Source organism: Salmo salar, chromosome ssa14 (genome assembly GCF_905237065.1).
Source record: "Salmo salar chromosome ssa14, Ssal_v3.1, whole genome shotgun sequence".
Lineage (NCBI taxonomy): Eukaryota > Metazoa > Chordata > Actinopteri > Salmoniformes > Salmonidae > Salmo > Salmo salar.
In genome coordinates, this window is record NC_059455.1 from 32,688,745 (window position 1) to 32,702,523 (window position 13,779).

The 13,779-nt window shown below is 42.7% G+C and overlaps 1 protein-coding gene across 1 annotated transcript in view; it reads right to left on the minus strand.

The window, feature by feature from the left end:
* Window positions 1-10,419, minus strand: part of LOC106569320 (phospholipase ABHD3) — a 31,685-nt gene extending 21,266 nt beyond the window's left edge. Inside the window, exons 1-3 of the mRNA XM_014140550.2 lie at window positions 10,151-10,419; window positions 8,446-8,609; window positions 1,081-1,263 (exon numbers count right to left, since the gene is read on the minus strand). Coding sequence (XP_013996025.1) covers window positions 1,081-1,263; window positions 8,446-8,609; window positions 10,151-10,309 — 506 coding nt within the window. The 5' untranslated portion in view covers window positions 10,310-10,419. The remainder of the gene's footprint in view (window positions 1-1,080; window positions 1,264-8,445; window positions 8,610-10,150) is intronic.
* Between the last annotated feature and the right edge of the window lie 3,360 nt (window positions 10,420-13,779).

Here is a 13,779-nt window from a genome sequence, read left to right on the forward strand (position 1 = left end):
TGTGATGATTTTGCTCCAGCCATTACCACAAGTCCGTCCTCCCCAATTAAGGTGCTACCAACCACCTGTGAAAGAGACATATCTGTTGTTGTATTAGTCCTGAAGACCTGAACAGCAGTAACATAAATCTCTCTCTAGTCATCTGTTATCTAAGAGACTTGCTGTGAAAATTCAGCAGCAGGGTGGGGGCATGCTGTAAGTTGGGGTGTGGACAGGGCAGGGGATGGTGTGACGCACATTCACTTCCTCCTGCATAGCCGAAGCTGGTTGGGCTAAACTAAGCTGCAAAGCTTGTACCAGTAAGCTGTAATTCATTAAGCTTGCAGGACATGGCCGGGGTGAGGGCAGGGGTGGAAAGATGCTGAGTTTGCCTGCTTGTCCCCCCTCCCTGCCCTGCTCCGTTTGCCTGCCCCCTCCCTCTTTTCTCTGCCCCCCCACCTCTTCTCTGCCCCCTTCCTCTCTTCTCTGCCCCCCTTCCCTCTCTTCTCTGCCCCCCTCCCTCTCTTCTCTGCCCCCCTTCTCTGCCCCCTCCCTCTCTTCTTTGTCCCCCCCTCTCTTCTCTGCCCCCCTTCCTCTTCTCTGCCCCCCTTCCTCTCTTCTCTGCCCCCCTCTCTCTCTTCTCTACCCCCTCTTCTCTGCCCTCCCTCTGTTTGAAAGAATGAGTACAGAGAACACAGAGGGGCCTTTTGGAGGATAAAAAACTGCCACTCTCAGCATCTCTTAGTGCTTGTGCAATATTCAGCTCTTTCTTTCCAAAGCAGGTCTGCACTGCTCCGCCTACTGAGAGCTTGGCTAGCCTCTCTCTTTCAGCAGCTGCTTACCTCAAGTAACCTTAATCCATTCATACACAGTTTTCAACTCCTAACATATGCAATATCTTGGGACTTTCATTGCAAAGATAATGTATTTGAATTTGGACTATTGAACTACAATGCACTAAAACAGATGAGCAAGAGTTGACTGCGCTTACAATATTCCTACAGGTTAAGGCATAGGACCAAGCCACATTATTGAATTGAACAACCGTCTGAATGAATAAAAACTGTGCACTGTGCAGTACTTGTAATCAGGACCACTCACCTATAACCCAGATCCCTGCTCTGCTGCACCATGTGGAGGATGTAGGACTCTCTGCTGGTACCGGTCAGGCCTGGAAGCAGCAGGACGGTGGGCCGTGTGGCCGCGTTGGGGTGGGAGGCGCTGTCATCGTTGTCAAACCAATCCAGAGAGATCTGTCCTCCATCTTCTGCTCTAATGAGCTCACTGCAAAGATGGGGTCAGATATAACAGTCAGGGCAGAAAAGGACACCACTAAGTTACACACACACACACTCTGCAAGTAGGCCTAGGTTCTGCACTGCAGCTTCCTTACAATATGTTCAGTAAAGCGGAAGCTCATTGCACAGAATGCAGAGGAATTCACAAGGTTTTGTAAATACTCAACCTCCAAGGTTCTTACAGCTTATGTTTGTGATTTTAAAAAACGGAACTACAGAATCCATATAGGGACCAACAAGACAATAAATATGAATTTTGTTAATCATTCTATACAGAAAAGTATTAGATTTCATATATATCCTGTATAGATTGCATTAGATAGGGTATAGTATGTACACTGTATTGCACATGATATTGCTTTCTAACCAAACCTCAAATCAGGACACAGCAAAAAGGCATTGTTCTTTACTCAAAGGTCCCTCTTCAGTTACAGGTACAATGATTACTACAGTGTGGACCCATTACTAACATTACCTTTGCCAAAGGGAATGCAGTCTGGCACTAGTTGACAACCACTTAATTTCCCTAGCGATCAGCCTCTCAGCTTTGTTTACACAGGCAGCCCAATTCAGATCTTTTTCCAATTATTTGTCATATCTGATACCAATGATATTTTCTGTAATGTGTAAACAAACAAAAAAAAACACATGGAAGCTGATCTATTGACTTCAAATTTATACTGCATCCATATGTGGATCTCAATCCTGATATAATTTGGATGATCCATACGCAACCGGTCTGGACGCTCAAATCCAATTTTTTGTTCTGAATGGATTCTTTTGCACATGACCTGCCTGTTACCATGACAACCACCCCCCAAATGTAAAGGAACAGTGACATGAAATTAGCTTTGCATCTATGTGCTACTTCAGATGCTACATCAGTGTGAATGCGCAAATCTGATATGGGTCACATGTAAAACTGAGGATGGACAGTGAGATAAAAAGACCAGGCTACTCAGAAGCAGGGAAGGGCAAGGATGGGGAAGAGGGAAGGGTGGTGGTGGGGGGGGGGAGCTCGCTGCAGCAGCAGTGGATTCTTATAGAGAATCAATTTCTAGTTTCCACAAGTCAAGGCCGTCAGCTGAGGTCAACAAATCCCAGTGCAATCCATCTCACGCCACCAACCCACCAAACGAGCGACCAAGCGACAACACCAACATGGCTGGCCCTGCGGCCCATGTACAGTATGTCTGTCTAATTGGAAGTGGAATGAAATTATAGAACCACACCAGCATTAAATATGTACGTAAAGGCCAGACTGGGGAAGCCACTGGGGTTGTAGGCCATGCACCAATCTGGAGCTAGCTGGTCAGAGCATGCACCAATCAGGAGCGAGCCCGACCCACCGAACAGGAGGAGGAGGACAACTCTTTCAAATCCAATCAAAGTTTATTGGTTGCGAACACAGATTTGCAGATGTTATTTCATGTGCAGCAAAATGCTTGTTTCTTTTATTTCACCTTTATTTAACCAGGTAGGCTAGTTGAGAACAAGTTCTCATTTACAACTGCGACCTGGCCAAGATGAAGCAAAGCAGTGCGACAGAAATAACAACACAGAGTTACACATGGAATAAACAAGCGTACAATCAATAACACAATAGAAAAAAAAGAAAGTCTATATCACAGTGTGTGCAAATGGCGTGAGGAGGTAAGGAAATAAATAGGCCATAATAGCGAAGTAATTACAATTTAGCAAATTAACACTGGAATGATAGATGTGCAGATGATGATGTGCAAGTGGAAATACTGGGGTGCAAAAGAGCAGAAAAGTAAATAAAAACAATATGGGGATGAGGTAGGTAGATTGGATGGGCTATTTACCGGTGGGCTATGTACAGCTGCAGCAATCGGTTAGCTGCTCAGATAGCTGATGTTTAAAGATAGTGAGGGAAATATAAGTCTCCAGATTTTTGCAAATTGTTCCAGTCATTGGCAGCAGAGAACTGAAAGGAAAGGCGGCCAAAGTAGGTGTTGGCTTTGGGGATGACCAGTGAGATATACCTGCTGGAGCGCGTGCTACGGGTGGGTGTTGTTATCGTGACCAGTGAGCTGAGATAAGGCATAGCATAGACTTATAGATGACCTGGAGCCAGTGGGTCTGGCGATGAATATGTAGCGAGGGCCAGCTGACTAGAGCGTACAGGTCGCAGTGGTGGGTAGTATATGGGGCTTTGGTGACAAAACGAATGGCACTGTGATAGACCGCATCCAGTTTGCTTAGTAGAGTGTTGGAGGCTATTTTGTAAATGACATCGCCGAAGTCGAGGATCGGTAGGATAGTCAGTTTTACGAGGGTATGTTTGGCGGCGTGAGTGAAGGAGGCTTTGTTGCGAAATAGGAAGCCGATTCTAGATTTTATTTTTGATTGGAGATGTTTAATATGAGTCTGGAAGGAAAGTTTACAGTCTAGCCAGACACCTAGGTATTTGTAGTTGTTCACATATTCTAAGTCAGAACCGTCCAGAGTAGTGATGCTAGTCGGGCAGGCGGTTGGGTGCGGGCAGCGAACGGTTGAAAAGCATGCATTTAGTTTTACTGGTGTTTAAGAGCAGTTGGAGGCCACGGAAGGAGTGTTGTATGGCATTGAAGCTCGTTTGGAGGTTTGTTAACACAGTTTCCAAAGATGGGCCAGATGTATACAGAATGGTGTCGTCTGCGTAGAGGTGGATCAGGGAATCACCCGCAGCAAGAGCGACATTATTGATATATACAGAGAAGAGAGTCGGCCCGAGAATTGAACCCTGTGGTACCCCCATAGAGACTGCCCTAGGTCAGGACAACAGGCCCTCCGATTTGACACACTGAACTCTGTCTGAGAAGTAGTTAGTGAACCAGGCGAGGCAGTCATTTGAGAAACCAAGGCTGTTGAGTCTGCCGATAAGAATACGGTGATTGACAGAGTCGAAAGCCTTGGCCAGGTCAATGAAGACGGCTGCACAGTCCTTTATTTTATCGATGGCGGTTATGATATCGTTTAGGACCTTGAGCGTGGTTGAGGTGCACCTGTGACCAGTTCGGAAACCAGATTGCATAGCGGAGAAGGGACGGTGGGATTCGAAATGGTCAGTGATCTGTTTATTAACTTGGCTTTCGAAGACTTTAGAAAGGCAGGGCAGGATGGATATAGGTCTATAACAGTTTGGGTCTAGAGTGTCACCCCCTTTGAAGAGGGGGATGACCGCAGCAGCTTTCCAATCTTTAGGGATCTCGGACAATACGGAAGAGAGGTTGAACAGACTGGTAATAGGGCTTGCAACAATGGCGGCAGATCATTTTAGAAAGAGAGGGTCCAGATTGTCTAGCCCAGCTGATTTGTACGGGTCCAGGTTTTACAGCTCTTTCAGAACATCTGCTATCTGGATTTGGGTGAAGGAGAAGCTGGGGAGGCTTGGGCAAGTAGCTGCGGGGGGTGCGGAGCTGTTGGCCGGGGTTGGGGTAGCCAGGAGGAAAGCATGGCCAGCCGTAGAAAAATGCTTATTGAAATTCTCGATTATCGTGGATTTATCGGTGGTGACAGTATTACCTAGCCTCAGTGCAATGGGCAGCTGGGAGGAGGTGCTCTTATTCTCCATGGACTTTCCAGTGTCCCAAAACTTTTTGGAGTTAGAGGTACAGGATGCAAATTTCTGTTTGAAAAGGCTAGCCTTAGCTTTCCTGACTGACTGTGTGTATTGGTTCCTGACTTCCCTGAAAAGTTGCATATCGCGGGGACTATTCGATGCTAGTGCAGTCCGCCACAGGATGTTTTTGTGCTGGTCGAAGGCAGTCAGGTCTGGAGTGAACCAAGGGCTATATCTGTTCTTAGTTCTACATTTTTTGAAAGGGGCATGCTTATTTAAGATGGTGAGGTTTCTAGCTCCAACAGTGCAGGGAACTCTTTTATAGACATGATAATCCCTGGATAGTGGAGGTCTTTTCTTCCCTTAGGAGTAATAATCTCCCACAAATGTCATCGCGTAAACACACACTGTCATGCTGGTATAAAGGATTTGAAGACAGGTGCAGGAATACACAATAGGGGTTTTAATACACCGAAAACAAACACATATACAAAAACACTGGGCTGTACCCAACCAAAAGAGCGAGGGTAAACCTTGTTGAACGACACAGGACGATACCTGTAATACACAATATATAAAGCATGCAGCATAACAGCTGCACCAACGCATAGGTACTCACACCACCAACGGACATGGGAACAATAACCGACAAAGACAGAGGGAACAGAGGGCACAAATATAACATACTAATCAGGAGAATCAGGGAACCAGGTGTGTGTAATCAGACAAGACAGTCCAGGGTTGATGATAATGAATCCCGTTCAGTGAAGCCTAGAAAGCCGGTGACGTAGACCTCCGGGACTGGTGAACAGAATGGGTATCAGTACCGGGGTGATCCATGACACACATACACGCAAACTCACACACACACACTGGCTTTGATCTGAGACAGGTGGTGGGTAAGACCCGCCTGCTGCCATGGTGCATTGTGGGATGTGGGAAACATGTAGCTGCTTTATTGGACAACGGTCAGACAAAGGCTAAGGAAAGTGGAATGCCCTTGGCACTAAATAAAATCAAATCACATTTTATTTGTCACATGCTTCATGAACAACAGGTGTAGACTAACAGTGAAATGCTTACTGACGGGTCCTTTTCCAACAATGCAGTTAAAGATAAAGACAATAATAATACAAATTTAAAAAATAGAAATAGTGACACGGAAACTAGGACATTCTTCTGAGTCATTTAATACACTGACATACTGTACGTATATTTCTCACTTACTGCATGGGTAGACTGGCTGTCATGGCCAGGACAATAATAATAGACGGCTTATAGTCAGGCTAACATCCCTTTCTGTGGTTAGTTACCTATGGTGCCGCTTTCAGCAACAGTAGTAAAGACTATTGTTTGTTGTCATAATTCGATAGGTGTTATCAGTTACTGTATTTATGTAGGTTGTCCACTAAGGAGCAAAGTCATCATCAACTTCAATGACCAACCAAGATGGAGAGTAGGCCTGCTTCTGAAATAAATTAAGTATTTATTATGGATCCCCATTACTTCCTGCCAAGGCAGAAGCTACTCTTCCTGGGGTCCGGCAAGATTAAGGCAGTTATACAGTTTTAAAAACATTACAAGACATTCATCTCTATTAATCTTTATACCAGGCGGTGTCAGAGGAAGGCCCTAAAAATGGTCAAAGACCACCCCAGTCATAGACTGTTCTCTCTGCTACCGCACGGCAAGCGATACCGGAGTGCCAAGTATAGGTCCAAAAGGCTTCTTAACAGCTTCTACCCCAAAGCCATAAGACTCCTGAACTGCTAATCAAATGGCTACCCAGACTATTTGCATTGTCCCCCCCCTCTTTTACGCTGCTGCTACTCTCTGTTTATTATCTATGCATAGTCACTTTAACTATACCTACATGTACATATTACCTCAATTACCTCGACTAACCTGTGCCCCCGCACATTGACTCTGTACCGGTACCCCCTGTATATAACCTCGCAACTGTTATTTTACTGCTGCTCTTTAATTATTTTTTACTTATCTATTTTTACTTAACACTTATTTTTCTTAAAACTGCATTGTTGGTTAAGGGCTTGTAAGTAAGCGTTTTACTGTAAGGTCTACACCTGTTGTATTCGGTGCATGTGACAAATAACATTTGATTTGATTACAGAATTCACAACACACTAAGTGTGTGCCCTCAGGCCCATACTCCACTACCACATATCTACAACACAAAATCCATGTGTACGTGTGTGTACACGTACACATGTGTGTATGCATTTGTCTGTGCCTACGTTTGTGTTGCTTCACAGTCATCGTTGTTCCATAATGTGTATATTTATCTGTTTTTTAAATCTGATTCTACTGCTTGCATCAGTTACCTGATGTGGAATAGAGTTCCATGTAGTCATGGCTCTATGTAGTACTGTGCGCTTCCCATAGTCTGTTCTGGACTTGGGGACTGTGAAGAGACCTCTGGTGGCATGTCTTGTAGGTTATACATGGGTGTCTGAGCTGTGTGCAAGTCGTTTAAACAGACAGCTCGGTATTTTCAACATGTCAATACCTCTCACAAATACAAGTAGCGATGAAGTCAATCTCTCCTCTACTTTGAGCCAGGAGAGATTGACATGCATATAGATACTGTATTTGGACAGTAAATCTGATCGAACCACTAGGCTATTTCCTACTAATTTCAGTTCTGTGGCATATACTGTACACTAACTACCCCCAACCCCTTTTAATTAATTTCAATCCACCTAATGCATGCAGGAGGCCTGGGACACCCTGGCCATTAATCTCTAACAGAATGCACTAAAGAAGCCCGTGTGGCCTGAGCCAATACCATCACACAAAAGACTCTTTTCACCTTTCTGCTGCTAAGTCTTGGCTAAGAACAAGACGCAGGAAATTTGTTTCACGTTGTTAAACCTGAATGAAAGGAATCAAAGAACGGGCACATTTCAGTACTTAGATGATCAAAACAACTGCTTTAATACCTTAAAGCCTAATAATAAAACAATCAAAAGTGGAAGTAAGGTAAAAGCCTGTTCCTAATACGGCAGGGAATTTTCTACTACTTTACTGTATGTCGCCATGGCTGCTGTCTATGGTGAAAACTGACCAATTGCGTTTGATGGTGAACCATTTGTTTTTTTACCTTGACCAACCATGTGACCTGACCAGGAAAAACATAGGGCCTTAGTTCCCATACCCTTTATCCAGGGCCGGACTAAGCACCTACCCCCCGGAAGCCCCCCAGCTAACTTCCTGCATTTCAACAGATTTTACCATGGGGCAGAGAAAAATGTGAAGTTTTAGAATAATAAAGTTTTATAATACTATTCTTCACATATTGTCATGAGGCTGTATTTTGAAACCAACACCATGCAACAGGCTTATATCTCTTATGAGACATAAACACCATGATTTTAAACCCATTTCTCCAGTTTAATTCCAGTTCACCCAGTTTCATTTCACCATCACACCAGGGAAACCCTCGCCCTTAACATGCAGAAGATCTTCTCAGTAATATCTATTCATTTTTAGATAGTTGTTTCAACATTGTACAGAGATACGACTTATTATAGTGTTTATACAATAATACTGCTACCATCACGTCTGATCCTCTAAAAGTCTTACTTTCTGTAGCTGACACCCGGTTTAGCCGTGACGAAGGGCCTAAGCACCGTCTGGATCCGGCTCTCCCAGCACCAGAAGGTGGGGTAGTAGGTCTCTGACACCACGGGACATTGGTCCCGCAGGAACTGGTAGAACTTCTTTCCACCAGAAATCAGTTGGGGCTTCTGCAATACAAGACATGAACAGTGTGATGTGGCTTTCCAATAATGACGTTGGCTAATAGCTTGTGTAGAGAAAGAGATATGGACCATTTGGAATGAAACGATACATCACATACTTTTCAAGAGTCAAAGATGTTTTAATTCATGATTTAAACTATTTTAGGTGAAACTATTTCAAACATCAAATGGTTTTAATCAGATCTGTGGCAAGTGAAAGAGAAATGCTTGTGCTCTTTCTCTTATACCAATTTAAATGGAAAAATGTATACTACTGATGACAATCTCTTGAAAACAGTTCTTATACCTCATCATCATTCACCATCTACATAACCCCTCTCTTACAGTACCCATATAGTGCAGCCTCTTCACTGAAATCATGTGATATATATAATTATCTGTCTTGCACTTTCATAAATGACATGTCAACATAAGTCATATTTCATTTTTCCATGTGGTTTATTTGCTAATTGTTTTACATTTTACATTTAAGTCATTTAGCAGACGCTCTTATCCAGAGCGACTTACAGTAGTGAATGCATACATTTCATGCCTTTTTTGTTTTGTACTGGCCCTCTGTGGGAATCGAACCCACAACCCTGGCATTGCACACACCATGCTCTACCAACTGAGCCACAGGGAATGGTGCAACCTTTCTGTAACATTCCAAACAAAATATCTCCATAACTATAGTGTAATTATAATGCACTATCAAGACTGGAATCTCAATATTATATTGCTCTACTTTTAGTCTAGCGCACTGTGTAAAGTGTCAGAAAATATGAAATGTTTTGTTGAGTTATAGAGACATTCTGCAATCACTAGTGATGGAAAGGAAGGAGACTGGTAATGAGCATACAGTTACAGAGAAGTTGATATGCTGTGTTGTAACTGGGATTATATGAGGTCACCACAATATCAAATCAAACACATCTGTCCTGTCAGAGCATAGAGACCTTTAATCTCTGAATTTAAGTATAACGAATAATAGAATGCATGACCCCTTCTAATATGTTTTTAAATAATCTAATATTAGCCTAATGGTATGTGGCCTAGGCCTATGTGTTTAATTATTGGGGGAAATTGAATATCGAAAAAAAAAGCATTCATTTGTGACTATGCAGTAGGCTACACTGCATACAGATGTTTGACAGCTTGTATAACAATAGTCTATACCCAGCCTTTTAAGATTACAAAAAGGACTCACGATAAAAATATATCCAGCCTAAATGGCAATTTAACATTTGTATATCCGTAGTCCTTGTACAAATCTTGAAATGTCACATTTAGTCTAAAGAAAATACGACACCATTTTATTGAAAGATGTCACATCACATGTGCAGTACCGTCAACGCTCGTAGGCTACTGAAATAATCAGCCTCCTCAGCAAACCATCCAGCTGCTGAGCCGGTTTGATGCGCAAAAGCGCCAGCGATATCCTCCATCATAATAACCGCTATGACACCTTTTAATAAGACAATTGCCAGTTACAATGTATCCCTTTCTATTAAATAATGATTCTTCAAAGCAGCCTATGTGACCCCTACCTTCGCGACAGAGATCAAGTAGTAGTAGGCATAAGCTGCGCTGAAGCCGAGCACCAGTGACAGTACTCCAGATCCAAAAAGCCCAACTTTCACTTGATTTTCCAGATAAAGTGACAGGTCCCTTGTCAAAACATTCAAATTGAAGTCCAGTGAGATCATTGCCAGGTCCCTCTTATGTCGCGCTCTTCAGGTATAGCGGCCAGGATCGAATGAAAACCTCTGCTGCTCTGGAATGGTTGCATGCACTATAACGTTCAGTGATGTGCAGAGAAGGGGAGAGAGTCAAGGGAAGGGGAGGGGAGCGATATATTTAGAGGCAGACGATGGCGCTCTTTGACCGGCCTGCGCTGAGCTGTAGCAAGCGTAATTGTAGGCTTTTATGACGCTTGCAGTGGACGCAGCCTAAATTGCATTGGGGATAGTCAAGGCTATGTCACATCACTGCGACTGGAATTATGCAGGGCCATGAGCCATATGGAAATCTTGGCATGAGAATAAATGTGTCTAGCACACCGCGGAAACCCATGCATACCCTACAAGACATGCCACCAGAGGTCTCTTCACAATCCCCATGTCCATTACATACTATGGGAGGCGCACAGTACTACATGGAAATCTATTCCACATCAGGTAACTGATGCAAGCAGTAGAATCAAATTTAAAACCAGATAAAAATACACCTTATGGAACAGCGGGACTATGAAGAGACACACACAGGTACAGACACACAAATACACAAACACACTCATTCGACACACACGTTCGTTGTAATATTGTTGTATGGTGGTATTATCAGTGACTCGTCATTCAGGGAAGGTGAGGCAAAGGCCCACCTGTTTTGATCCCCACCTGTTTAGCCCCCCCAAAATGTTATAAATTAAAAAGGTATATACATATTTTTTGTGTGTGCCTGTTTTGCATGTTATTTTGGCATTAATTTGTGTCACATATCAGTTTGCAAACAATGTAAAAACACGCTTTTTGAATGAATAAATCCGCATACAAACATGGGTCTCCTTCTTGCTTTCTCCAAAATGCAGGTGTTTCAGCCTAGCTCAGTGCTTTCTGTGGTGGAGGGGCAGCCAGCGGAAAATACAGAGCACAGGCGTTGGTAATGTTCTCTAGTTGTGCAGTGATTGTCTCAGTGTTCTGTCACTCATGGGGACACTATGTCACCACAGAATCTACAGGGGGAGATAGGCATTTCAATGCCCCTTGGGTGCTGCCATAGATTTACATTAGAAGTGCCCATCCAAGAAGGCTCAATGTCATTGACCACAGAAAAAACGATGTCAAATTACGTTATATCTACTGTAGCTGTGATTGGACTGATCATGTCAACATCATACTTTCTAAATCTTAGCTAGCAAGCTAGACAAGCAGTCATCATCATAAATCATGTCGACAATATACTGGCAAATCCTTTTCAATCCTTGTCATATGAAGATAAATTATAGATAAAAGTATCGATGCTCATCAGCCATTGGACATAAACATTACACAACGAGTCAGAAGTTGCAAATTCAACAATAAGTGGTTTGGAAGGAATCAGTGGACAACTGTAAGCATTGCAAAGCAATCACTATTTCGCTTCCCTTGTCTGCTATTCGGTGGAGAGTGTGGTCCATTCAAAACAAATGGAAACTCGGGAACTGGGAAATCTCAGATTTCAGTGAGTTCAAGACAACCAGGAACTCTGAAAAAAACAAGCTCCGACCAGGAATTTACAATTTGAACGGTCATCCAACTGGGAATTCCATGTCGGGAACTCAGGCCTCTTTCTAGATCACTGACATCATGATTCAACCTTGTTTTTTTCAGAGTTCCCAGTTGTCTTTAAATCACCATAAATCCAGAGAATGCCAGACTTTGATAACAAAGTTTGATGACAAAATATTCTTGACGAGCAGGAGATACTATATAATGTTGTTGGGTCTGTAACCTTGTTTGCCAGTGACAGTCTCTTCCCATACAAATATTTTTTTTAAACAAAAAGTTCAGAAATAGACCCATGTAATTCCAGTTGATATTGCAAGGGTTGTTTTGTTTGCGCAATGTGCTGTCTGTGAATCGATATATTGTATATAAAAGTGGATCTCCATGATTGTATTTTCCTTCCTTTTAGACCACATAGGTCTAATAAAATACTTCAAATGGTAGGCAAACCGAGTCTCTCTCTCTCTCTCTCGCTCTGTGGTAACTTAAAGTCTAAAGTTAAGGCCTCAACATCTTGCTGAATTTATCTGAACTAACATCTGAATTTCTGTCGGTGTCCATTTTGAAAGTACTGAAAGAATAGGCCTACCTTGACACAGCACATTTGCTTATACTTAGAGCTAAGTGTCAATGATATAAGAATAAGCATTGTGAATTTACTGAAAAAAAATGTAATAATGTTTGTGTATGGTTCAAATGTCAAAACTCACTTTGCCGTTTGTTATTATTGAAAGAGAATGCGGTTCTTATCGACTTACACAAATCCACAAGGAGTCAGTAGTAACGAAATGTGTTTAAGCAAGTCAGCCATATCAGATATGGTTTTAAAAAAAGCAGTAAATGAGACTGAATGAACAGTTTTTCTGCCAGACAAGGCTCCGTTGATAGCCAGGTGTAGCAGTGGTAAGGATTCACTCCATGGTGCTGAAAGTTTGTGGGCACCGTTTGTCACCCTTATAGTGCAATTAATGCATTGTTTAGTGTTGTGTTGTGTAGTGGCTTTGCTGGCATACATCAACAACAAAAAAATGAGTTTGCCCCAACAAGATTTACATGCTAAAATCGCCACTGGGTATTATACATTTTGTATTGTTATCACGTTTCAGGAGATGACCCAGATGCAGACAGTGTCGAAGTAACAAAAGTTTATTACTAGAACAGGGGGCAGGCAAAACGACAGGTCAAGGGCAGACAGTGGTCAGTAACCCAGATCAGAGTCCATAAGGGACAGAACGGCAGGCAGTCTCAGGGTCAGGGCAGGCAGAGATCAATAATCCAGGGTGGTGTGACAAGGTACAGAACTGCAGGCAGGCTCAGGGCAGGCAGAATGGTCAAAACCGGGAAAACTAGAAAACAGGAACTAGAAAAAGACAGGCGCAAGGGGAAAACCGCTGGTAGGCTTGACGAACAAAACGAACTGGTAACAGACAAACAGAGAACACAGGTATAAATACACTGGGGATAATGGGGAAGATGGGCGACACCTGGAGGGGGGTGAAGACAAACACAAAGACAGGTGAAACAGATCAGGGTGTGACAATTGTAGGTATGTAGTGGTGTAATAATGTTATATGATGTACTGTTTTATCTTTTGTCTTATGTGTAATGTAATTGCCTTAATGTGTTTAGACCCCAGGAAGAGTAGCTGCTTTGGCAGAAGCTAATGGAGATCCTTAATAAATATAAATACAAATAATGGTTTGTCACTTGGCCAATTCTTTGGAATCCATTAACATTTAAGAGATCCTTTAGTCCAGTTAGTCTTTACAGTCAATGAATTAGATCTAATCAGTGTGCATATAGCCTGCATAATGCACCTTTACATTCAGTCTAAATCCCTGATTTTATCACAATCATTCAGATCAGAGATATCTTCAAGAGAGAAAGAAAGGAAGGATACTTTAAATTAGGGC